We start from the raw sequence: 24,367 nt of genomic DNA, 5'->3' as shown, positions 1-24,367 counted from the left end.
GACAGAAGATAAGGAAAGGTGAAACAAAACGTAATGAAGACAGTTAATGAAAAACTATATAACCCTGGCTGTTAATACAACTTCAAATTAGAAATTCAAAATCTAATAGGCCTGTTAAACAACCACTCTGCTGACAGACAAATGAGAGGCATGTTTCTCACATCATATTGCCTACTAGCTCCTATCTTTCAAGTTTTAGCCTGCCTGAGTAGTAAGCCTTTTATGGCTTCCCAAAGGCAATAACATAAGAGATAATATATATAAGAGATAAATATACTTTCAGTGTACAAAATATAGCTAGTGGTCTACATTTCTATTAAAAATGTGAGGACAAAGTATTATCCTAATGGATAATCCTTCAGGGAAATGATGTAAATCAAAGATAGCACACATGATTTAAAATATAGTACACATTTGCCCTCTCACAGCAAGATCATTTGCATCTAATCCGCTACAAATCTAACACTAAACAAGAAACAAAATCTGGTATTTTAAAAATAGAAAGTAAACATCAACAAAACTATTTCTAAACAGAAAAAAAGAATTAAAGGAACATTGTAGCTGTAAATTATTCCTACAGAAGAATTAAACCTCTGGAAACAGGAATTTCTATTTAAACACCAATCTCTGCCAATAATTACAACTGTATCTTCATAATAACTCACAGAATCAAGAATTAACTCGAAGTGTCTGGTGTATTGCTGTTGTAGTAAGTTTACCTGGAAACAGACCGAAATGATGGCTGGTTTTGGATAAAGGTGGCACAGCAAAAAAATGTTGAGCATGCAGTATGCACTCCCTCTACTGGGCACTGAAATTATCCTGAGCAGGCATTCAGAGACAGAGGTATGTCCAAGCATCCAGGTACTGTGAACTAAAAGCCTTTTTACAGCTTCTGTCCTCTTCTCCTGGATTCAGCTAAGACTCAGATTCACAGAAAAATGGATTTCTAAACTCTTGTTTATACTCTCAAAATACATTCCCTATAGAAAACTGACACCCAATTCACATCCCAAACAAGTACTGGACTACAGTGAACGCAACTTGCATAAGCACACAAAAACTCATTGCCTTTGACCAATACGAGTAAGACTGCCATTTTTTGCCAATCCCCCCCCCCCTTTGAAAAAAATAACTGCTCAGGAAGAAATGTCTTTGTGATTTTTGATCTGTTTGGGGGCACAGGAACAGGAGGAAGGAATACACAGTTTCGGCAGCTGGGATGTATTAACAGTTACAACATTTGCTGCAAGGGATTTGTTTCTAGACAAAGGATAACCTTTGTTGTTCTTTTCCCTCTCCTCCCACATCTCCTGAGAGGCAAGTGCAGAATAGTGCCATAGCCTACTTGTGTTGGCAGGGTTTAAGTGTTACATAAAAACGATGGCCTTCCTTGTAATTAAGGCTTTCTGGTGGTTTGAGTTCTTCACCATCAAGGAGGCAAAAAGAAAGAGGTGGTTATATCTCATGTCACTATAAACCATTTTAAGGCAAAGTGTTCCACTGTGTAAAGTTGTGCTTTCCTTCAAGAGACTTTGTAAAAGAGAAGTTCCATAAACCTACAAAAAGTTCTCCTGTAGTTTGCAAAGCAGTGGAGCTGTTCCATTTTTCAGTAAAGATAAAGGCAAAAAAGCTTCACAGGAAATAATTTGTGCAAATTTTCTAACATACTCTGATTGCCTAAGGATGCTGCCTTGCAGACCAGTACTCTGTGATCTTGAAAATTAAGCAAAAAACAATTGAAAGCATGGAGGTAATAGCGAGGATTGCCAAACCCAGACACCTTCCTGCAGCAACCAAATGATTCTTCTGTGAAAGGAGACCAGGTAACCACCAACTTCTTCTCAATGTAATTCACATCCAGCTACATTGCTGGTATAGACACATTGAACCACAGCATCAAGAATTACTCCAAATGCATACAACTTATTTGCATCTCAGCCATGTGCACATATAACTGCTCAGCTAAACAAGAGTACCAATGACACGTGGCAACAGTAAGGAACTCCAGGACCTTCCCCCTCTTAAGTGGCAATTTAAATCTCTACGGAATTGAGGGGATAGTAGTGTTCATAGTAATAAATCTCCAGTTTCCCTGTCTCTCACTAAACCCTTCCCTTGATCAGCTTTCTCGATCACAGCTTGAGACTGGGTAAAGCCTTTACTCCCCCCAGCCTCAGGTGGAACAGAAACAAAGCACAGGATAGAATGGATGAAAAGGGGGAAAATTAGCGACCACAGAAGCATGGAAAACGAACACAAAGAAAAATCAGAAAGCCTGAGGAGAATGGGCAAGCCCAAGCCCCCAAGCCAAGCTTCCAAGCCCCTATCATTCCGTTTCATATTTGCTGAGAAAATAAAACCGCTTTCTCCCTGAATGTAAGGCTTGCCCATGGTGCAGGATCATAACTACACCCCAAATGAGCAAGTACACAAACAATTCACCTTCCCGTTCTCCACCTAACAATATAGCTGCCTCGTACTGCAGTCACTAGCTGCCAGGAAAACTGCTATCATATCCAAATGCATAGATGTCACAGACCAATGACAAACCAAACAATTTACGCAGGACCCTCTGCACTCAGACAATTTTATCTACATTCTCTCTCTGTACTTACTAAAAATGAAGGGGAGCATTTAAGTGTGCTCATCTCTACACATAAGCAGGTACAGCACTCACTGACTCCATGTGCTAACAAATAATATCCTGTCGGGACAGGATGGCTCTGAGCCAGAGCTTTGAAGGACAGACTACCAGTACTTCTTCACTTGGATTTAATGGTACAGAAGATAGCAAAACTTTGGCATGGCAAGAACTATAGCTCCAATGACACAAGGATGTACATACAAAAGCAACAATACACAATACGAACAGCAATGCTGAATTAAAGAAGAGCTGTGTGTAATGTTTCATATGCTGACATGCAAATATTTGACAGACGGGGATTTAATAATCACAGTCTAAGAGATGCTGTTTATTTTGTTCCATCAGACTCATTTTACTGTGTTTTTATGTTTCAACAAAGTCATTTGGCCGGCAAATAAAAAGTAATATATACAGTTTCCTTCTGCAATACAAAGCTCTCCATGTTCAGGTTATAAATTTAAAGTAACTCAGCAGTAACACTATATTTGGGTATTTTCCACTGGAGAAAACCCTTAGGAATAATTATATATTGTTTTCAATGCTTAAGTTCATACTTCAATCTGCATTCTGAATGTATTCTTTGTGAGCACTGTTACGTGTTTTCCTTCCCCCCCCCTTCCCCCCAACAATGGAATTTATTAGCTTTCAAACCTTATATAGATAGCATTGATCAATCTCCAGAAGTGGTAACAATAGCACTTTAAACACATGCACACACACACAAAAAAAAAAACCCCAAGGCTGGAATGTCCTTTATATCTTGCAAGAAATATAGCAACCAATATTCCATGCAGAGGTGCAGCAAATGAAGTCCTGTCAAGCAAATGGCAGGAATGACAGCAGATGTCTGGATTCCTTCATAGCTGGTTGCATAAAGGCAGTGCACATATTTCACTGGAGAAAAAACCCTCTGACAAGACAGTCTTTCAGTACTTTTTCATTCAGAGTTGGCATTTTTGACTGGTGTGGTACATCAGTAGGTATTAAGATGATGAACCAAATTAATCTTGATACAGCTTCATTTGCACAATGAAAGCAAAGTCTACAACACTCAGTCATGGCTAAACAAGGCTACCACAATTTAGACCAAGGTATAATGTCCTTACCAAATTCTTCCAATCCAGTCTTAAGCCAGACTCTACTCTGGACCCTGACCCAAACCACTTATTTTCATGTCAAACTATACAGTAATTTAATTTGATCACAGCCAACAGAAATGAGTATTATGCAGCTCTGCTTTTTAGCTACATAAACAAGCCATAGACTCCTTTTTGGATCTGAATAAAGTATTTGACCTTTCAGCCTCTGTTTATTCACAAGTTTTACCTATTTTAGAAAAACTGTCTTTGGCAGCTAATATTTGTGAAATACTTTGACACTTTGAAGTTCTATATAACAATTAACTCTCTTAAAATATCCTCAATCACATGACATGCTTAGTGTAGAGAGTAAGTGCTCCAAAGCAGAGACACTACTTTCCCGAATTGAGACACTAGCATAGTTCGTAAAGTCGTAAAAGAACATGAGTAAATACGACGTTTACTAAAGCCGAGGACGTTACAGCGTTACAGATGAAGAAACTTCAGGGTAAACAGAATCTCAGCTTCACCACTTCTCCAGCCTAGACAACAACAGTGCTGCCTCACCTGAGTTTGTCTAATAGCCAGCCCCCTGGCATACTCTGCAATTGTTTAGTGCAACTTCCTTGAGTGAAGCTACAACCAGCTGAGTTGGTATCTTTTTCAATAAAACTTCTATAAAAAAAACCCACAACTTTCCCAGATTAATTAAGAGAAAGTGTATTTTTCGTATACAAGCTAAGCATTAGTTATGGTACCCTCTAGTAAAACAGAATTTTAACAAACTCACCACTTTTCTTTTTCTTGCTTTAAAGGAAATGTTCATTTCCTTGTATTTCTTCAGAGCAGTCTCCAATTTATTCTTGAGATCAATGGCACATCTTAGTCGATCATCATTTATTCCTGCTCTGGTAAATAACTGCAAAGCAAGAAACCAACATTCTTATTCTTTTTTCTAGACATCTGAGCCAAAAAAAATTCAGTTTTCTTTCATAATTAATGGAACAACATTGTCACAAATTCCTTTATTTTACAAGTAACAATCAATGAAACCACTTATTTTCTCATCTAGAATATAAAAGCTAATAGCAACTACTGAAGACAAAGAATGAACAACCGGTATAAACATCTCCTGAGAGTGTCCTTCTATAAGCCAAATTCCATTCACAAGGCTCCTGAGCAGTAGTATCAACTGACAGAAAGGACACACAGTTTTTCTGATATAGACATGTCTGACAAAACCCAGCTGTGTTTCACCTTAATACTTTGCAAATACACCCTGGTTTACTGCATCTAAAAAAAAAAAAAGGTATGACTGTAGGTAGCATACCTAAATCTAAGAGCAAAACAAGTTACATAGCTCCTGTAGCCTCCTTTTGTCCATCTCTATCAAAACAGAAATTTTTTCTGCTTGCACCAATGTTTCTTCAACCTTAGTTTCCTTTTTCATCTCCCTCAATACTTATTGTACCCCAGTCCTTGCTTCTCCATCTTTTAAAAAAAATAATAATCAAAAAATCATCTATCCCACCTGAATCCAGGACTGCACAGAAGGCAAGAACTTATTTCTGACAAGTTTGTGAGCATCCATGACATTGTTTATTATGGCAGTATTATCTTCATTCTCATGCACTTTTACTTCTGCTCAAAACAGGGGGGGTGGGGGGAGGAGGGAAGAGTTAGTGCACAATGTTTATAGCATCTTTACTTCAGGAACTAAAGACAACAAGCGGAAAAAGTAGACATAAACCTTTCTAAAATATTTGAACTCTTCAGGGAAAGTTACAAACATCAGTATGTTTGTCGTTCAGTGTTAATTATTCTACCATTATCCACATATTCAAAAAAAATCAGAGACAAAAAGCTTTCTGTCCAGTGATGACAGGAGGAGTTATTAGGCCATCACTACTAAGGAATTGCCAAATAAACCACTGACTAGTGCAGTCTTACTATTTACATTACATGTTGTCCTAAGTTCAAATGATGTGGGCCTTATTTGTAATGGTTTCCATATACTCAATATAAAACAATCTCTGCCCCAGTGGCACTAGGGACTTGATTGTCAAAGCCAAGTATGCCAATACCTAAGTAAAAATGGTACTTTTCACCTGTTTGTCATTCATAAGCCCCACTGATACATTTCCAGTTATGTTGCCTGCAAGCATGGAAGTAGATACCTGCCTTACTGGCTGTTTGCACATGAAATTCCATTAGGACATTTATGTAAGAGACAGACTACCAAAACACAAACCATCCTAATTTTTCTAGAGGTAACTCACATTTGCAAATTCAAGTATAAAGCTATAATCATAATCCTTAAGACTTCCTAGCAAAACTACTTACTGCTTCTTGCAAGTTGTCAGTAGCAAGGAAAAAAGTTTAAGGCAAACTCAGTTGTAAGATTTTTAAATTAGCAGCTTATACCCTAGCTATAGACAGAAAGAAAGAGGCAAGTGGCGAAGCATACAAAAGAAAGTTACATATGGTAAACTTGTTTTTTTTTTTAAACACAGGAAGTTTATCTTGTAGGTACTATGCAGTGCTATAATATGGTTATGACAACTAATACAAAAGTTCAGTCTTAAAAGGTAATCAATAAAATCTGCTAATCACACAAGGACACTCAAACGTCAGAATGGTTACTAGAATATATAGAATAATAGAACAGAACTCCAAAATAAATCAAAGTGGTGTCCAGGAATCCCAACTCAAAATGGTGTCCAGAAACAGCAGCATTTAAGTTATAGAAAAAAACCCCACAACTACAAAGCATTTCAGACAAAGGCTGACTCCAGGTAGCTATATGTGAAAAGTTTTTCCAGATACCTGTGGAGATTTCAAGGTCTAGAGTATACTTATGTGAAATAAGCCCATGGTTCCTGACAAAAGTCTCATAATCATCATCGTTGAGAGCAGGGACACCAGACTGAACTTTTGAGCATGTGTCTCCATCTAATTCTTTTTGCTCAGGCTTCTCCTGTTTCTCATCTAACTGTTCTTTATCAGTTCTAACACACTGAGAAACAGAAAGAACATCCTTGCTGCAGCATGGCTGTTCATCATCCATATATTCAAAACAGGACTGGTTAATTTCCATCTGAGAGGACAAGGGGGATGCAGGTCTATCCTCATTAGCAGAAATCTGTTTGCTGGGTTCCAGTTCCACATCATTCACAGTGAAGTCAAAAGGATCTGGCATCAGAAGGCAGAAAGAATTTTCCATCTCTGTCAGTGTGTCAGCAATCTCTTGGGACATTTCTATCAAGACACAATTATTTTAGAGTATTGTTAAGTACTTTAAAATGCTAATGTCTCCAAAGTAGACACAGATTTACAAAACAAATATGACTGGCAAAGTGGTAATCCATTTATCCAGTCATCAGTGATAATCTAGCCACACAGATCTCTCTGCTACAGAAACTGTCCTTGTAAAAGTGAAAATATTTTTATTAAGCAGGAAGTCTAGAATTTCTTGAGTAAGGAATTTAGAATCAGTGTTCCTCCTTTCCCTATCCTCTCTAAAATTTCATTATACAAAGATGACACGAGTATTTCATAGAATTTGAAAGAGAACAAGGTTCAATGAGGATATTCTTAGTGGTGTTGGTGGGTATTCAATCTACAGCCATGAATGTTATAGTTGCTTATAGGTGTAGCTGTGAATACATGCTATTGCTTAAAGAGATGCTACCAGTAAGTGACTTTAAGAAGGTTAAATCTCTTTAAAATTCCATCCTCACACATGAAAACATTTGCAGCATGTAGAATAAATGCAAACACAATTGAACCCATTGCATATACCAAAGTAATTAAATAACCCTTTGTAGCTGCAACATAATATATACTTACTATCTCTGTTGTTCTTTCATATTACAGAAATGTTTGCTGTGTACACATTGCTTAGGGATTCAGTCTCCAGTTAAACATACTTTTTAGCAGCAGTATGATACTTTTCATAGGTATCCTACAATGCAGCCAGGATTCCTGTGCAGACTAGTCCCTATAGTTCTGGAACACTATAACTGTATATACTATACAATTAAGGTCATCAGCCAGCAATGTATTGAGAAGTCTGTACCTAGTCAATGACACAGTAATTAAGCCATGGCTCTAAAAAGTCTCACAATATGCTTGCTTGAGGCTATGCTTCATACTTTACTGAATTACAGACCAGACCTTTACTTGCTAGCATTTTTTTTTTTTTTTTTAATCTGTCCATACTATGTGAGCTCACAGGACTGTTGCTTTTCACCTGAAGAATGTCAGGGGAGACAGAGACAGAGGGTCAAGCTCTAACAAATGTACCACCCTCTGCGGTCAGCTATTATTTAGATATCTACTCTCTTAGAATTTGTTTTATATAACCTTAAAACCCCTTGCTTTCAATACAAAACAACAACAAAAAACACTAAGAACTAAAGCAACTTACCTTCCATTTCTTTTTCAGCTCTTTTGGCTTTTTCTTTGTAAATGTTATCCAATCGTTTTTGCTTCTCTTCTTCCCTCCTCCTTTCAGCCACAGTTCTGGCATGCACATCTTGAAAATCGACCTAAGGAGGAAGTGAAGAAAAAAAGTGTAACATTCCTCGTAAGAAATATATAGAAAATCCATTTCCCAAGATCCTTATCTGTGGTGAAAAAATCCTCTAACATCAGCGATCAGCCAGAAGCTCAGCAGTACTTCCTTTTATCTCTTCTCCTCCTAGAATCAATAACTACAGTAATTCTGAACAGAGTTTTTACTTCTACTAATAAGGGGCTGCTGAGAATCAATGGCTTTCAGAAAGGAATCGTAAGGTAGAAAAACAAAACGCTTAGATTTCCACATCTAAATTGCAGGAATAAACTAGGCTTTGGGAGGCCTCTATCACAGCATTTGAGACTCAGGGCTGGGGGAATGGGCAGGAGGAGACTACACAGGGTAAGTATTCAGATTACATGAAAACATCACACTAGGCCCACTATTATTAAAGGAAATTGAGGAACATCTGTAAGCACTATTACCACAAGCATACATATCACTTACTGAAGAACTTTGTAAGCAAGGAAAGTGGAAAAGACGACATTCAAAGTAATTTAAAAAGTCCAAATACTGACTTTTACAGTTACATTTGTTAGATTTGGGGATTGATAGAAAGGTTATCATTCAGCCTCACCTTCTTATGACTAAAATATAAACATAAATGAGTGATTCAAAAAGCTGTTTCTTAAAATATTTGCAACAGGGTTATTTTTAGTTTGTTCTTAGAAGGGCTTGAAAAGGTAAATATTTTTCACTTCTATTTTAAGGAAAGGAGACTTGATTATGTTATTGCATAAAGAAACGCCTTCAAAGAAGGAAAAAAACAGTATTTCCTTTTGATTGCTACCACATACATTCCAGTAACTTCAATACAGAATACATGGAGTGCTGAGCAAGCCTGTAATTTGCTGCTAATAAAGTCCACAGACTCTCCGTGTATGTCTGCATCACAAGCACCCATTGGATGCTTGTCATTATTGCCACTACTAGATGATCAAGCTTGTCAACATACAGTAACAGCTTCGAGATACTGACATCCTACACCAACGTTCTGGAGCTACACACAAGTAAAACAATGAAGTTCAGTCTCACTTATGAGGCAGAAGCTCTCACAACATTAAGATCACTCTACACAGGACAAAAGTTTCACTTTCCAGCTAGTCCTAGATCTCTCCCATAATATGTACACAGACTTACCCTATGGGTCAAGCAAACCAAGTGCATCCTACAACTGAAGTTTGCATACTTTCTGCACAATCAAGAATTTTGTTAGTCTTATCTCAAAGTCACAGGAACTTTTTCATACTTGTTCTGCATTAAGCAATTAGGGAACTCCATTAAATGCTATGGAAGTTAAAAAACAAATGCTTGACTTGGGCTTAACCACATGCTGAAGTTAAACTTCTTGCTGTATAAATGCTCTGACTGCAGAATAATCCCTACAGTATGCAATAAGTGTTAAGGATTTTACAAGCATTATTTATGCAAACACTTTAAAGACAAATGGTTTTTTATATAAAAGCCTCTAGGAGCAAAATGACACTTCACCTCTCACAGAAAACTGGGATGGAGAGTCTCCATCTTTTTTTAGGAAGAGGCACACCACACTCACCATGCTTTTTCTTTTTAGTGGGGAAAAGGGTGGGCAGAAGGAAGGTAGGACAAAGAACTAGTTTCACAACCTATAGCAGCACGCAGATCACCATAGTGAGCTTCTTTGCTCTTCAGGATCCAATCTATTTTTTATTTTTTTTAACAAGTTCGCACAGCTGTCTGCACAGTAGCAAAAGAAAAAGATCCTCCTAAAGAGCAATATCACCCACAAAAACAGAACAAAGATTCAGAACTCAGGAACCACAGCTGCTGTTTCTAGGCAGTCAGACTGGACTTGCACAAAAAACTAGAGATAGCTAGAGCTTCCTAAATCACAACTTCGGCCACAAACCAGAATACCTACATCAGATTTATTTGCCCATTCTTTCCCCTTCTCTGTCCCAAAAGGGACCAGCCATGTGCTGCTCTGCTGCATTGTTTCATGCCTCAGCACTTGTCCAGGCGCCCTTCTTATTATATTTATGAAATCATCATGGTTTGCATTGGATAAGGAGAGGTAGATATCTATCACAAATCAAATCTACAGCATGCACAAAGCACGAATTGTCCAAAACAGGGCACACTGGCCTCCCATAGAAGCCTCACAAAGTCAAGAGTCTCAGGGCCTGAGTTATACATGTCTGCATGGACTCATTTGCCATCTGGTGTCAGCACTAACTCACAAACTTGGTCAGAAAACACCTAACCTCATTTCGGTGATATGGATTGGGACCAGCATTGCTGTTCTGCTTTTGTATGGGTGCAGGCTGTATGAGCCTTTTACCATTGGTCTGTAGTTATGGGACTGGATGTTTTGAGGTGCAAACAGTTGTTCTTGATTTAAAGGGTGTAAGCAGCAGGCCTAGGAAATTGCTGTAACTTTAGCAAAAATACTGGAATACAGCAGTAATACTCTACATTGATCTGTTTAAAATCCTGTTCACTCCAATTCCAGTTCACTCTATAATTCCATCTCTGCATTCCTCAGACAAAGATACTACAATATGACTCAGTTTCCCAAATTACACAAACATTTGGAAATATGTGAAATCTTTTTTCTTTCTTCTTTTTTTAAACTTTGAGACAGGAGTTCAAAGAGAACTGTTTTCAGATGTAATAACATATAACTTGTTCTTAAAGTCAAACGTTCACACTGGTACACACTTTGTACCTACTAATATGGAACTACTAACATTAAAGCAATGGGTAGCTCTCCAGGTTTACACCCTAGAAGTTCAGCAGTTGTCATCTTCTGACAAACTGTAATGTTATTTTGGTGATAATAAAAAAAAAAGACAACAAACCCCAAAACCCAACAACCACAAACTACACACACAGCCAACACTCCTCTCAAGTTGCCCTATCCTACAGTGCCAAACTTGTAATACAGAACCAGCAGATGTACTTTACTACTAGAAAGTACAAATATCTCATCAAATCTTTTGGTTGTTTCTCACACTTCAACTATTAACCTGGCAAAGGGCCACTTGGGTCAGCTGGCTCGCCTCAACTCTTTAAGTACATGAGTTATCAAACAACATACGATTGTTTCTATTGGTACTAATATTTCCTGAAGTACTCAAATTCAGCTGCTCTAGAAAATAGTACAGCCAACCTTGCTGGGTAGCTTGGTATCACAAAAATACCAAGTGATCAGTTACCAGTTGTAACTGGGGAGCAGCCATTAACCACTGGAGCACAGACAGACATGCTAAACTTCACCAGAACGGCTGTACACTTGCATGTTCAGTTTGGTAAGACTGTATTGTGTTAAAGTCCCCTCTCCTCAGTCTTGCATATCTCCTTGTCACTTTCATTTAGTGTTCGTTATTGAACAAGACAAAGGAGAATTCAAAAACTATCACCTTTTATGAGCAGATGCCAAAACTTGCATAGAAAAAGAACAAAGTACAATAAATAACATAGGGTACACTACAGCTTAGCACAGAACAGAACAACAGAAATATATCATGTATCACTAATGCTTTTTGATCTGCTGTTAGGAACACTGAACATTTGTTTTTCTGAAGAGAAAGAGAATCAATACATTTATTGAAAGCCTGGTATGATCACTGTAGACTGTGAACGCTAGAACTGTGTTCCCAACTTCATTGTCTGTGCCTCAGAAGAGATACTAAGGCAGAAGAATGTCCCAAACACAGTAACTTGAAGCCTAGAAAGCAGATCTAAAAGCAAGTGTATGCATACAAGAAACTTCTCTGTAATGTAGCTTCTTGTATGACGCACTAACACTGCAGCTGAGTGGGGCTAGCACCTGCACTTTCTGTCTCTGTTGTACAGCAAAAGGATGCCAGAACTAGATCAGCTCAGTACAGAAATCAGGCTAAACTAGCACAGAAAGACTCAATAGCTTATTATCCTCAGTTTAAGGTATAACCATTATTTCCCTTCTAAAAAGGGGCCAGACTTCAGGGCTTCAGGTAGGATTCCATGGGTAAAAGCCTATTGGTGAGTAACAGTTTTTGCACCCAGAGCAAAGGCTAGTTGAGCCCAGCTCTGAGTACACAAACCTGGGATTTTTAAAACTTTAAAATACTGCAAAATGCACAAAAAGTTCAGGGTTGGTTTTTCAAAGATCATGCTCAACAGGATGTCTCCTAAAGACAATGTCGTTTCCAACAGCTTTTCTTTTATATTTATTGGTTTCCTCACTTGAAACATCTAGTGATTATCACCCAAGATCACACACAGAAGTAAAAATGCAGGGTACCTTCTTATTGTTCTTTAAGAAATGGTATCCCAGAGAAAGCTGCTTGTAGGCCTCTCCGTATTTCTCATGCCAGTCCTGCACTGACTTAATGGCTGCTTTCCTCAGTTTCTGTGCCACCTGTTTGGGTGGGGGAAGAGGTTGCTCAAGGTCTATCCCCACCGTGAGCTCCAAGAACTCTTGGAAGTTGGAAATAATTAGCGTCCGGAATTGATGGGATCGGGCAAACAACTCCTGCACGATCTGGAAGGCAGAGAAGCGCACCTCGGCATGCTCCTCGTTGAGGCGCGTCACCAGCAGGTGATAGGCATGGCTGATATGTTCCCCTGAAGACCTGAGGAAGACGAAACAGAAAAAAAAAAAAAAGAAAAAAAAGGAGGGGGAGGTATTTAAAAAGAGGTGTAGCACGTAAAACATACAGCTTTAAAACAATTTAGTCGAAATGTTGAACAAGCAGCTTTTGCGTTGACCGCAAGGTGCACCCAGCTCGAGCAGGCCACAGGAGGGCCTCCGACGGAGGCGGCGGCGCTCGGCCCCCCCCTGCCCACCCGCCCCGGGGGCTCGGGGCGGCCGTACCTGCAGATCTTCTTCAGCTCCTTCATCCTGCCCGGCTCCAGCCGCGGCTCCCCCGAGGTGGTCAGCTCTTCCACCAGCTCGGCGAGGCGCCGGTCCATCTCTGCCGGCAGCGAGACGCCGAGCTGAGAGAACAGCCGCCCCACCGGGCCCCGCAGGCCCGGGAGCCCTGGGTGGGAAACCTCAGCCCGGGCCTAGCCGGGCCTCCGCGGCGCCCTTGTCCCGCCCCTAAGAGGAAGCCCCGCCCCGTGGGCCGCTCCCCCCGCCCCGCGGCAAGCGGCACCATCCCCCGCCCCTCAGCGGGTGGTACCTTCCACCCCCTCGCCGCCGCTGTCTCTTTAAGGGCGCGCTGCCCCCCGCTTCCGCGCGGTGGCGGCGCGTCACCCGGAAGCGCGGGTGGGGGAAACTCTTAAAGGAACCGCGCCTCACTTGAGGAGGGGCTCTGTGTGTGTGTTAACTCCTTGCTGCCCGCAGGGGCCGAGCTGAGGGGCGGCGCTGCACCAGGTGGTTTTGACCGCAAGTCGCAGCCCCAGCCCGGCCCGGCGCGCCGGGGGCGGGGCCAGCAGCCGGGGCTGTGGGGAGGGGGCGGCCGCTGAGGCGGTGGCAGGCACGATCCCGCGGAGCCCCTCCGGCTGTGACAGGCTCGGCGTCGGGAGCCGAGCCCCCCGCTCTCCCGCCTCGCAGCCGTGCTTCCGAGCGCTGTGAGGGGAGCCAAGCTCCGGGCTCGCTCAGCCCGCCGCCCGCTCTGCGGAGGGCAGCGCGCGGGGACGGCGGGAAGCAGCACCCTCCCCTCAGGCGCGCGGCTCCCCTCAGCTCTGGGAAGTGAATTTTCTTGAGTAACGGCTGCTCCCCCGAGCCTGGAGGGTCTCTAGACTTTTTCACGACAGCCTGAGTGCCGTTCTCACACGGGCTCTACGTACGCCACGTGAAATACAATTTGAGCTTCTTGTCATGGAAGATGCAAGCGTATGGTGGGATGAGCAAATAGGCAAGCACAGCCCAGTCGTGGCTAGCTAAAACTGCTGCTTTTTGCCCAGTGCTTTGTGATGTTTGGCTTCCAGTGGTGTAAACTATGGCTTTTCTCTTTGGGAAAGGTCCTCCACTTTGCAGCACTTGGAAACTATGTTGGCTTTGGAAAATTGAAGGTATTGTTACTGTGTGGCCCTAGGAAAATAGTACTTTTATGTATAAAAATCTGGAAGGAAGCACAACTGTGAATGAAGCCCTGTTGTCAGGACTTTCAAGGAGAGTCTTACAGCATAACTGTGTTTATACAGTACCTTCCTCTTGAGAACCTCAGAGCACTTGATGAATGTTATAGTAACCTGTCAGCATATATAGGGAGAGAAGGTGAAGAGAAGTCAAACTACTGAGCATAGCAAGGGGGTGTTACCTACCTGGGTCCCATCCTTACAGCATAGTATATACTCTGTTGGGGTTTGGATAATGTGGTTGGTTAACCAAAGTGCACCCTTGTCTTTTCCCACATGTAGGAAAGCATCCAGCTTTTTTCCCACATGCAGAAAAACATCCAAGCATTTTACTGTGCTTGCAGCTGTGCTCTAAGGGCATCTCCCTGGCATGCGTCCTGCTGCCCTTAGGGTCACCTATGGTGAGAGAGAGGTTAAATATTTGTCTGTATTCTGGTCTCCCTTTGCATCAGCCACACAAATGTGGTTCTGTTACTGGAGATGGTGAGGCTGCCCTGAATTCGCTCTTGTCAGCACCTGGCCTGCTTTCAGTTTTGGATGCTGAATTAGAAATGTTGTGCAGACCTCCATCTCTGAAAGTGCTGGTTAACCAGTGGGAGAAATCAAACCCTTGCAGATGCCTGCTTGAAACATCCTAAAGAAGGGAGACATCTAAAATATTCCCATTTGAAAATGTTGTCATATAATTCAAAGGTGTTTTTGTTAATCCACAGTTAAGACATGTGCTGGAAGTAATATATGTGAATTGGTGTTGCGGCTGTCTCTGCTGGCTTCTGTGGTAGGGGAAAACATCATTAAATGCATTTTAAAAGAAATGAACTAATTTTCAACCAAATTTACTGCAGTAAATTGTTATAAATACCTGACCCGCCAAAAGTAGGTTTGGAAATCTTTTATTGTGGGGCAAACTCAAAGAGCAAAACCCGCAGCACTGGGTGTGTGAGTCTAGTCAGAGGCGCACCAAACAAGTTCAAATATGATCTGCTTATACCACTGTGGTTGCATCAGGCATATACATATTCCTTGAAATGATTTGAATAACTCCACTCGCACTGCACTTGCGCTTTTCAGTTGTTGGGGTCCTCTGGTAGTCATGCAAGGATGAAGTCAGATGTAGATATCTTCCTCGTGGTGAACTTTAGACCCGAGAAGGGCAGCTTGTTATCTGTTTAGCACAGCACTTAGCGAAAAGCCAATCTCTAGTTCTCACAAAATGAATACATACATTTTGCAGTGGTTCTATTTTTTCTGATTTGATATGTGAAACCAATGACATCTTACTTTTTCATAATGTTTTGCCTTTCCTTATTGCCTTCCATTGAGTAAAATGGATTTCCATGTGAAAGCCACACAGAATGTCACAGCTCATCTTTAAAGTTGAGATGAGTTTACTCTTTCAGTATTTCTTATTTTTCTATTTCTCTTCATTTGCTTGAAAGTACCTGAACAACTGTTTTCTAGTAGCTTATTGCTTGCAAAATTAGCACTGTTGTACTATCTAGAAACAGTATTTCAAAATGAGCCTCAAGCAACAGGCTTAACATCTACAAAGGCACCAGTTTCATATCTGTGCATAATGTTTAAAGAAATCCCTGTGAAGACCCATATGGTTTTGCAAAGAATCAGTTGATGAATGAATGCTGAGTTGTGTAGCTCATTCATGGTAGCCCCTTAGGCAAGTCCCAGTGAGAGGTAGGCTATTTAATTGTTTCTTTTTTAAACCAAGGACAAAATTGTGTTTGCTCAAGTTGCTGAGTTTCCCTCCCCTTCACCTTTTTAATGAACACAGTAAATATCCACCATTTAAATATTTCCATACTCTCTTCATCTGGACCAACCTGATAAAAGGCTGAAGAGTGCCATAACACTGAAGAATTAATTTAGGTGCAAAAGTCACAACCACTCTGCACCTGCATTGATTTTCCCCCGACATGACTTTTCTGGGCTGTTCAGCACAGGGGAGTGCAGGACACTGTGGAGTGCTGAGGCAGAACGCAGCATCACCTGCTATCCCTTCAGAGCCTCAAGGTTGAACATTACTATCAGTTTACACCTGGTTTCAGCAAAGCCTGAGCCTGCTGCTTTGCATTATGTGGATTGTGACAGGTTGTTGATTCATGAAGTTGCATTTCTTACTTCTGTACTCAAAGATCAGCAGGAGCAACAGTTACAGTCTACGAGTTCTCCACAGTGCTCCTTGCAGGAGCAGAGTCTGTTGCAGAAACACTGTCCCCTTCACCATCTCTCCAGAATACCCAACATTATCATCATTGGCAAGAGGTACTTGCAATGGGAATATTGTCCTACAAGGAATCTTCAGGCATGACCAGCTGGTCCATCCAGAGATCATCTCCAATTGGTCCAGTATCTTTGGCCAAACACATAGGCAAAAATAGCCCCAGAATTTTGTACGCTGACACCAATTATTTGGTTCTGGGGCTTATTACAGTAACGAAGAGCCATTTGTTCCATCACAAATTTAAAAGGTCAGACTGATGGCTCTAGGATGGATTGCTTCAGACTTCTGTGTAAAACTAAATTTTCTGGTGTCTTTACTAGATGACTCTTTGCCTGGGATTCTTTTCCAACTTTGCAATAAAAGAGCATGTCAGGCAGAAAGAAACTGCATTGAACTTTTGAGATAGCTGTATTCAGCTTAATGATATGAAATTAAAAAGGAGGGTTTCTTTTCCTGCCAAATTGGAACTTGGGCAAAAAACTTCCTTACAAATAAATTGGAGTTAAAATAACTCTGGTTTCAGGCCTGAAGATGCAGAAACATGATAAACACTGATATTAAATTGTCACAGAGTTTGTGCCAGTTGAGTTGCAAAGAAAATACTGACCTTCTATGTGAGATGAACAGATGCTTAACCACCGGTTTGATTCAAGCAGAAGGATGACAGTTATTTGAAAGCTCTGAACTACCTCATAAGGGGTAAGGACTATACTTAAACAGGTTCTCAAAGGAGAAACAGTCTATTCATTAAACCATCAATAATGCAAGGCCAAAGATACTTGGCGACCTCCTCTAATTATGTGAAATATTGACTGTGACAACACCAGCCTACAGTAACATTTTATAATTCTGTCATAGGAGATGAATGAACATGCTCAGTGTGGTCTAGATCACTAATTAAATAACCATTTGTAAGTTGGAGGAAGCAGGAATAGCTGTGGGAGAACCATCACAAATCAAGAAGCATCTTCCTGCATGTAGCTTATACTCTTGTCTAGAATAATTTTTTACAAATGATTCTATAGCATTTCCTGAAACTGCACACCAACATTGACACACTTGACTAGTATCAATGAGGGTAAATTGCTTTTTCCTCCATGGAAAGATCTATGCAGACTCTGACTGGGATTTAACGAGCATTTTTCTGTATTAGACAATATATATCCACATCAAAAGTTCGTATTTCTATATGAGTGCACCCACAGAAGATCAAGGCACATCCCATTACACTGCAAGCAGGTATCTTTGGGGGTCTGGGGGTACCAGCCTTTAAGGCAGAACTTGGATCAGACGGTTCAGAAAAGAAGGAGCTTGAAACTTGTTAGCATGTAGAAAAGCAGAGTGCAGAGGAAGAGAAGAATGCCAAGCTTCCAATAAGAGCAAATCCAGACCACATTCTGCCTGAAGACCCTCTGATGCTAAATCATACAGAGACCAAAATGCCACTCAGGTGTATGCAAATAGAACTGCTTTGAAACATATGATGTTAGCAGAAGTTTCTTAACTTACAGAGACTGGTTTGGGTGTCACATTGACTCATTGATGGTAAACTTCCGAAGTCCTTTCTGCCTGACATCTGAGCTCTTCCATCCCTGGAAAGCCAGAGCCTGTGACAGAACTGTGGTTTCTTGAGCTGGTTTCTCCAAATGAGAGACTGCACAGAGCTGTGGCTTCAGATACCCAGAGGAACTGTTTTTTCTTCTTTTCCCAAGGATGTGGAAAAGGAGAAAACTGCTCTGAAGCTACTAATAGCTGTAGCACTGCCTCCAGTTAAAATGGGAGTGATGAAATCCACTCCTGATGTGAAACTGTTGTCATCACTATCGAACACAGATAAGTAGCGGGTCAACATATGTCGTACAGCCATTGCACAAACACCATCTGACCAGTTTTCCATTTCAGATTTCTCTGGCCTGTTGGTGCAGCGGGTAGCTTGAACACACAGTGATGTTGTAATCACTCATTCACAGGAGCGAGTCCTCAATCATCCGTCAAAATCCACTGTATTCCTTCAGCACCAGGGGAGTGCCCAAACAAGCATGTTCTCAGCCTTCAGGCCGTTTTGGTATTTCTATCACCTTTTATGAGCAGCAACCAAGAAAGCCACATGGATCAAAATAAGCTTTTCTAGGAGATTTCATTTACTGTTATGATAAAAGAACTTTTTGTCTTTGTGAAGAGGTTTTTTATACAGGTCAGCTTTTGCAGACAGAAGGAAAGTCCCTGGCTTGAGGAGGTCACAAGGTAGTTGGGACAAAACCTGAGTGCAAAGACCACAATTTGAGAAAGAAGGAAACATTGAGGTATAACTAAGATGGAAGTGTCTTGATAAGAAGGCAGCAGCAAGTCTTCTGAACTGTCTGGAGCCATACATTAATTTATGCTTTTAAGGGAGTGTTTTCCACTTTCATGAATCAATATGTAAGTGGGAGCAGAATGGGAAAATATTTATTCACATTTTATGTACTAGGATCCCTTTGTGTGCCCTCAGTTTCTGCAGCAAGAGCATCATGCCAGTCCCACTGACCAACATACAGCTATTCTTTGATATTGTGCACTACTACATCCCAAAATATTTCACAAAATTTCAGGCAATTGAACCTCAATACAGCGTGGAACAAGACTTGTAGGTACAGTCAACACATATAAAGAATAAGTTGATTTTAAGAAGACATTGCAATAGCCTCCTAGAAAAGCTAAGTGCAGAATTTGGGGCACTGACTCCATCCCCTGAGCTGCAGCACCCCCAGCAACACGTCCCTGCCCCAATGTGAGCTCAGCGGCGTGACTCATGCAGCCACCTGTGTTTTGTGTTTCAGCTTGTTTCATGCAAGCATTCAAAGGCCTCTTAAATGAATCATTGCTACTTTTCCTCTTTGCACGAGTCATAATGTTAAAATTATACCAAATTCTGAAAAAGCAGGGTTAGTGAATATGCCTCAGTAAACTGTACACAACATTTGCTTGACTTCCTATTCAGATTGACATGAAGGTCAACCGTCAAGCTCTCCAAGAGGGACTGTAGATGAAAGACCAACCTTTTTTCTTCCTTAATAATTTCTCCATAAAAACTGGGTCAGTTATTAATACATCAGTAAAAGGTAGCCAGGGTGAGACTTTTTTTCTGGCAGAATCTGTCATCTATGAATTTACATGAGTCTCCTCTGGAGCGACCACTTCAACAGCCTCCAGCATGGGCTTGCAGAGCTCCCAACATCCAGTTCTGCTCCAGGTCACGTAACTTGAATTCTAGGAAACTGTTGGGTTTAAAAAAATCTGCAGAAAACTGGCACTCAGTAATTTCAAATGGACAAGATATATTTATGGGGATTGGAGAGAGAACTGTGCTAGCAACAGCAGTCTGAGCTGGGTGACAGCCTCCTTTCATCTTAAATCACAGAATATACTCGGTCATTGCCCTTGTCACTGCACTCCTACATGGCTGCAAAAGTGGCATAGCCACGGAGAGCCACAGCTTCCTGATTGTTTAGGAAAAATGTTTTCTAAATTTAATTAGAAATTATCTTGTTTATTTGATGTAAAAAAGATACCTAAAGGTATATCTTTTTTAGGAAAATACATATCTATGATCTATTTGAACTCACAGAACTATGGGAAATATAAAGTACTTTACATTTTCAGGTAAAAGTAAAAATGAACTTTACAAAGCTCTGAACTTCCCTGCCCTTCAGCAAAAATGTGGCTAGTTAATTATCATCGAATCACAGAACGGTTGGGGTTGGAAGGACCTTAAAGATCATCTAGTTCCACCCCCCCTGCCACGGGCTGGGACACCATGCATCTATTATTATACGCACAAATTGTATATATTTTGCCCTACCTAAGAAGCCCGCGGCATTTCTAAATTTCTAAACCACACGCAGGAGGACCGCTGGCGACAGGGCTGGCTGAGGGGGGTGCGAGGTGCACCCCCCGTGTCCCCCGGCCGCTTGCCGCTGGGGCCGGGGCCCGGGGCTGCGTTTGGGCGCAGCCCCCAGCAGATGGCAATGCAGGAAAGCCGGTAGCGGCCCAGCCCCGCAGGAGCTGGGGCTGAGACCGCTCTCCTCGGGAGAAAAAGCACCGCCTCAGAAACCCTCCTCGGCATTTTTAACGTTTTCTGCAAGGCAGCAAATAGTTTTCACTATCAGCAAGGGTTTGGGGTTTTTGGGTTTGGTTTTTTTTTTTTTTTCCTTGTTTGTTTGTTTGTGTTGTTGTTTGTTTTGTTTGTTTGTTTTTAAAATGTAGGATTTGAATTTACAGGCTTGCAGCATTGAGCTGTAGCAATAGGTTTGATGTCCTAGATCCAAAATCTTAGGGGTCAGCTGTGAAGATCACAGAATCTTTTAGGTTGGAAAAGACCTTTAAGATCACTGAGTCCAACTGTTAACCCAGCATTGCCAAGTCCACCACTAAACCATGTCCCTAAGCATCACACCTACAAGGCTTTCAAACACCTCCAGGGATGGTGGCTCCACCACTTCCCTGGGCAGCCTGTTCCAATGCTTGACCACCCTTGTAGTGAAGACATTTTTCCTAATATCCCATTTAAACCTCCCCTGGTGCAACCTGAGGCCATTTCTTCTTGTCCTATCACTAGTTATCTGGGAGAAAACACAGAAACTCACCTTGCTACAGCCTCCTTGCAGGTAGTTGTAAAGAACGATACGGTCTCCCTTCAGCCTCCTTGTCTCCAAAAGATATCCAACTGCCAGGGGGTTTTGGCAATCAAAGTTGGAAATTACACACACAGACATAAATATATAGATGCATATGCCATATAAATATAAATCTGGCATGTTATATTTATCTGTACACACACACACACACACACACACACACACACACACACATAATATATATATAGGAAATGTCACCTAAGAACTCCACTCACAACATACTCTCTTGTCGCATCTTCTGTGAGCAAGGCCACACTGTTTCCATGCCAGGAATAAGTCTTTAAACAATCAGAGTCTTTAACATGATCAGTCTTGCAATAATGTAGCCAAAGAAGAGCTTTTATTTTAAGAAAACATTCCTGAGTATCACATCAAGGAAACCACTTTTAATGACAGCTTCACTCTGAGAAAGCACTGAAACTGGAGGTATTTTCCAAACAGAATGACTCAGTGCCTTTCCCTGTGCTTGTAGGGGAAAATGGATGTAGAAAAACTTTCAGAAATATAAAGAAGCATTGAAAGTCTCTAGTGGCACACTTTGCCTTTTTTTCTGAACACGCACCCACCAAAAAAACCCCCCACTCTAAAGCAAACAAAACCACCCCCCAAAACCAAAACCAAAATCAAAATCAAAACACACATACACACACACCCACACACCCCCACACACCCAAACTCTTAAGGCAATAAAAAAAGCATGGAAGATATTTGGGCTTGTTAAAAAATTAATGAAAAATCTTGACTGCACCAAAAAGCTGGTGAAAAAGCTTCTTTTCCCCATTGTATTAAAACTGAAATAACTGCACCTGGCAGAGACATGGCTCTTACTCAAAAGGCCAATGATGGTGAACTGAAATCACAACTGAGTTGCCAAAACGCTGCCATGGGCACCATAACCACAGGCTGGTTAAAGTGACTCCAGAACAAATGATGGAAATGCCAAGAAGTCCACTTATATGTGTGCAAACACAGCATGATATTGCTTACTACAAACAAGTAATCCAAATTATTTACAGTTTCCATATGCTTATATCACTGCTTAGTCTGTTTTCAATGGTGCAATAAAAACCTATTTGGAGTGCTTAGGAAAACAAATGCATATGTCGCAAAAATACACTGTATGATCTCTTCAAAAGTATCATAGGTGACTGGCTTTGAATTGCACAGGAATACTTTAGCAGTGTTCTGGATTTACTGCTTAGAAAAGCAGCAGTTCTTGCTATTTCAGAACAGCTTATTTCAAATATGTCTATATTATTTTGAATCATAGTGTGGCAACAGCAGGGTTAAACAGTTTCAGAGCAATAATGAAAAGCTGTAAGTAGTGAACATTTACCTCTGTAAAATGTGTAAATAGCACAGCCAATACTAAAGTATACAATTTTTCCAAAGTTCTTCAAAAAAATATCAGTGATATATAGGAAGTATACAAGAACAAACTGCAGAAAAGAAATAGTTGCAATAGTGCCGATAAGTAAAGACTTAAATCATTTTGATTACTGAGAGATAACTTGTTCATAAAATAAAAGGATCTTCAGAGAAAAGTATTGCATATTAGATGATCTTGAGTACAGCAGTGAAAAACAGAAGAAACAAAAGATGAATTCAAACTGGAAACCAGGCACATATTTTACCAGTGAGGAAACAGATTCTCTGTCTCATGATGATGTTTTTCTGACAGATGTGCTCTAACCAAACAACTCTGGATTGTAAATAGTTCTGAAACTCAACAGCTAAAATCAGGACACAGGAGATCTATCAGTCCTGGCTTTTTTGGAAGACATTACATTACGGAGAAGACTTTTTACACAAAACAGAGGTGGCAGGACATGAAAAACTGTGTGACTTAGAAAGTAACTATTAGAGCAGGAGCCGTGACCACTCCTGCTGTGAAGTTGTCAGTGGACCCTGGAGAGAAGACGGGACAGAGGGAGAGTATTTTGCAAATAGACGAATATTCCCAATTTCAAGACTCAGTTACCTAAGGAGAGATAATGTGGAAACTGTAAAAGTAGCCCCTCTCACTGCCCACAGCAGGGAGGACTGCCTGGAGCAGATGTTGTGAGGCTGAATTTTTAATCTTTGGGATTTTAACGGAATTGATCCATAGCAGTGCATTTAATGGAATTTGCACAAAGTTTTAGAACATTCAAGAAACTGTTGCTCTAAGAGACATTATGTTTTATTGTCACTTCAGTCAAGTGTGAGACTTTCTGGAGGAGCCCAAAGCTCTAGTTTGCTGCTTCCAATATGCAATCAGGCCATAATTTTTATTCTAAGCTTCTAGAACAATTTTGATGGTTTGATTTTTTAAATGGTGTGAAATAATGAAAATTATGATTCATTTTAAACTTGTCAGATCCTAAATGGAAGTATTATTTTGCAATAATAATTTTAGAATAGACCTGAATGTTCAGTGCTAGGTTTGTTGGCCCAAAGGTTCTTCTTGGCTTCTTCAGCCAAGACGACAAAAATGGTACTAGCACTCTGATTTCTTTTCATGCTGTTCCTGGAAATACGAGGTTTGGAAAGAATTTAGGCAAATACCTTATTCAGATCAAAATCTAATCTGTATTTCACATCCGCAAACACAGAGATCGCAGCCTATGTTATTTATGGTTTCCTGATGCAAAGAAACCAGTCATCATCCTTTGCTAATTGGTTTAGAATAAGAGAGGTATTTCTGGATGTGGCAACTGCTAATCTTACTTCAGTGAGAAATTCTTAATTTTACCTGCTCAGAGGAGGGCTCCAAATATAGGCAATATGTTTTGGCCAAGGGTAGGATAATTTCTCTCTTAACAAGGTAGGTGACATTCTTTCCAATTATTTTAAAAATGAAGACACATTAGATGTGTCAAAGAAGGTCTGTTACTCACCGAAGGAGCAAAACAGCAATTCAGCTGTAGTTACTGTGCTTTTTTCTATACCTAGTAGTTAAACCGAGTAATTTACTCTCCTATAAGAACAGTACCCTTTTTATTCACTGTTTTTTGAAGTAGGATAATGCATCACTGAAGCTAGAAAGCTGGCAAGTGAAATTCAGAGTAAACAGGTACCACCAAAGTCTGGATCATCAGGGCATGTGTCTATCCAAGA

The 24,367-nt window shown here is 40.7% G+C and overlaps 1 protein-coding gene across 2 annotated transcripts in view; it reads right to left on the bottom strand.

Moving 5' to 3' along the window:
• UVSSA (UV stimulated scaffold protein A) overlaps positions 1-13,361 on the bottom strand; it is a 58,475-nt gene extending 45,114 nt beyond the window's left edge. Inside the window, exons 1-6 of one of the 2 annotated variants that reach the window (XM_040591959.1) lie at positions 13,146-13,361; positions 12,573-12,903; positions 8,156-8,276; positions 6,553-6,984; positions 5,258-5,367; positions 4,517-4,645 (exon numbers count right to left, since the gene is read on the bottom strand). In XM_040591959.1, the coding sequence (XP_040447893.1) occupies positions 4,517-4,645; positions 5,258-5,367; positions 6,553-6,984; positions 8,156-8,276; positions 12,573-12,903; positions 13,146-13,243 (1,221 nt within the window). In that variant the 5' untranslated portion in view covers positions 13,244-13,361. The remainder of the gene's footprint in view (positions 1-4,516; positions 4,646-5,257; positions 5,368-6,552; positions 6,985-8,155; positions 8,277-12,572; positions 12,904-13,145) is intronic. The other variant, XM_040591967.1, reaches the window with a different exon arrangement.
• Positions 13,362-24,367: the final 11,006 nt, after the last annotated feature.

This window comes from Falco naumanni, chromosome 1 (genome assembly GCF_017639655.2).
Source record: "Falco naumanni isolate bFalNau1 chromosome 1, bFalNau1.pat, whole genome shotgun sequence".
Lineage (NCBI taxonomy): Eukaryota > Metazoa > Chordata > Aves > Falconiformes > Falconidae > Falco > Falco naumanni.
Note: the sequence above shows the minus strand (reverse complement) of the source record. Positions and strands in the feature narration are given on the sequence as shown.